Source organism: Erpetoichthys calabaricus, chromosome 13, assembly GCF_900747795.2.
Source record: "Erpetoichthys calabaricus chromosome 13, fErpCal1.3, whole genome shotgun sequence".
In the NCBI taxonomy this organism is placed as follows: domain Eukaryota; kingdom Metazoa; phylum Chordata; class Cladistia; order Polypteriformes; family Polypteridae; genus Erpetoichthys; species Erpetoichthys calabaricus.
In genome coordinates, this window is record NC_041406.2 from 9,923,790 (window position 1) to 9,926,080 (window position 2,291).

The following is a 2,291-nucleotide window of genomic DNA, read 5'->3' on the forward strand; positions in this document are numbered from 1 at the left end:
GTCTTTAGCCCAGGCGAGACGCTTCTGATGCTGTCTCTTGTTCAAGAGTGGCTTGACACAAGGAATGCGACAGCTGAAACCCATGTCTTGCATACGTCTGTGTGTGGTGGTTCTTGAAGCTCTGACTCCAGCTGCAGTCCACTCTTTGTGAATCTCCCCCACATTTTTGAATGGGTTTTGTTTCACAATCCTCTCCAGGGTGCGGTTATCCCTATTGCTTGTCCACTTTTTTCTACCACATCTTGTCCTTCCCTTCGCCTCTCTATTAATGTGCTTGGACACAGAGCTCTGTGAACAGCCAGCCTCTTTAGCAATGACCTTTTGTGTCTTGCCCTCCTTGTGCAAGGTGTCAATGGTCGTCTTTTGGACAACCGTCAAGTCAGCAGTCTTCCCCATGATTGTGTAGCCTACAGAACTCGACTGAGAGACCATTTAAAGGCTTTTGAGTTCATTAGCTGATTAGAGTGTGGCACCAGGTGTCTCCAATATTGAACCTTTTCACAATATTCTAATTGTCCGAGATACTGAATTTGGGACTTTCATTAGTTGTCAGTTATAATCATCAACATTAAAAGAAATAAACATTTGAAATACATCAGTCTGTGTGTAATGAATGAATCTAATATACAAGTTTCACTTTTTGAATTGAATTACTGAAATAAATCAACTGTGTCATGATATTCTAATTTTATGACCAGCACCTGTACTACACGAACCTTCCCTTGACCCCACACTGAACACAAAATCAGTGAGACACACTCAAAACACGAAATGCACATAGAAGTCCAGAAAATTAAACGGAAGATGAATAACGTTTGTGAGCCTTGTTCAGCAATTATATACGGATGAAAATGTTGTTTGGCGAGAGGTGCAAGCCATCAAGACACAGTCTCACCGTGCTTATCCTCTGTGCGTCGGCGCAGTCCAGAATCCCGAGGTTTTCCGTTGTCAGGTGTTGAAAGTGGCAAGCAGAAGAAGGCGTCAGTGATCTGGATCACCGCTTTCTCCTGGCTCTGCAATGAAGCGTCGGTATAGTAAAATGGGAATTTTTACAAATTTTGTTGTCCTCCTGTTTAAATAGTAAATGGCCTGCATGCAGATGATGGGATTGACAGGACAAATTATCATGAGGGACCACGGTTTCACGGTGTTATCCTTCCCCCCCTTTGTTTCCAGGGGACCATATTTCACATAAACACACAGACCATGTAAACAGGACAACGCTACAAAAGACGGGACTCAGCACAAAGTACACTTACGACAACGTTAATCATGTAGCACCGCTAATAAGACGTCCACCATAACCTGAATGAAGGAGCGTCACACCACCTTGTAGCTTCCCTCCAGGAGGCTCATTCACTTCCAAAACCAATTTCATTCCACACCTCAAGGGGCCACGACTGTGACTCCTGCAAACCGTACACCCCCACTTGACAAAAGCGTAGGTGACGACCTGCAAGGTGAGCGTGGAGAGACCCATCTTGTCCAGGCGGTGAACTCGAGCGCCAGGCCACAGAGGTGGTCCAACAGACTAGCGGTCCAGGCCGAGTTTAAGCTTGTGGTCGCGCACGTATTTCAGCAGGAGCTTTCCTCTTCGCTCGATGGTGTTGATGAGGCGTTTGATCCCAGGCGTTTGTCCTTGACTTTCCCAGAAGATCTTGTCCGTGTAGAGAGACTGGAGGAGCCTGCTCTCCAAGCATCCCGATCGGAGCACAGAAACTGCCGTCTGAGGAACTCTGGAGGGAAAAGACAGAGAAAGAAAGGCAACCCGTCAAAAAGGGGGGGGGGGGAACACGCTAACAGTGCTGGAGTAGCAGCATCGACACATCCACTCAGAAACTAAACACCTGGCCCAGAGGGGGTCCCGTCAACGTGCCTCATGCGCCAAGGTTTCCTGCTGGCCGCAAATCAATGCTGCTCGGTCCAGATACAGCGGCATCAGACACTCAACAGACCCTTCACTTTCGTCACACTCTGATGTATCACAGCCTTGTGCTAAAGGCATTTCATTTTTTTTCCCCTCATCCGACACCCCAGAATGATAAAACAAGAACAGGACATTAGGAAATGTTTACAAGTAAGTGAAAAAAAGTCAGGAGTGCGCTCCCCTCAACTTCTCGAATACGGAGATGGAGGAAAAGGTCATCAGAACCACTTCCAGTTGTGCAATATTTCTCAAATATCACATTATCTCTTTTGTTTCTGATCATAACTAATTGATAATACCGATACACAATCGTTTCTATTTATAATCAAACTTTATATTAAAATATTTTCACACATAAGGAGGT

General features: G+C 45.7%; 1 protein-coding gene across 2 annotated transcripts in view; it reads right to left on the bottom strand.

The window, feature by feature from the left end:
• Positions 1-642: 642 nt before the first annotated feature.
• The window catches only part of gask1a (golgi associated kinase 1A), a 99,180-nt gene continuing 97,531 nt past the window's right edge, over positions 643-2,291 (bottom strand). For both annotated transcript variants that reach the window (XM_051935651.1, XM_051935650.1), the window contains exon 5: positions 643-1,736. In XM_051935651.1, the coding sequence (XP_051791611.1) occupies positions 1,532-1,736 (205 nt within the window). In that variant the 3' untranslated portion in view covers positions 643-1,531. The remainder of the gene's footprint in view (positions 1,737-2,291) is intronic.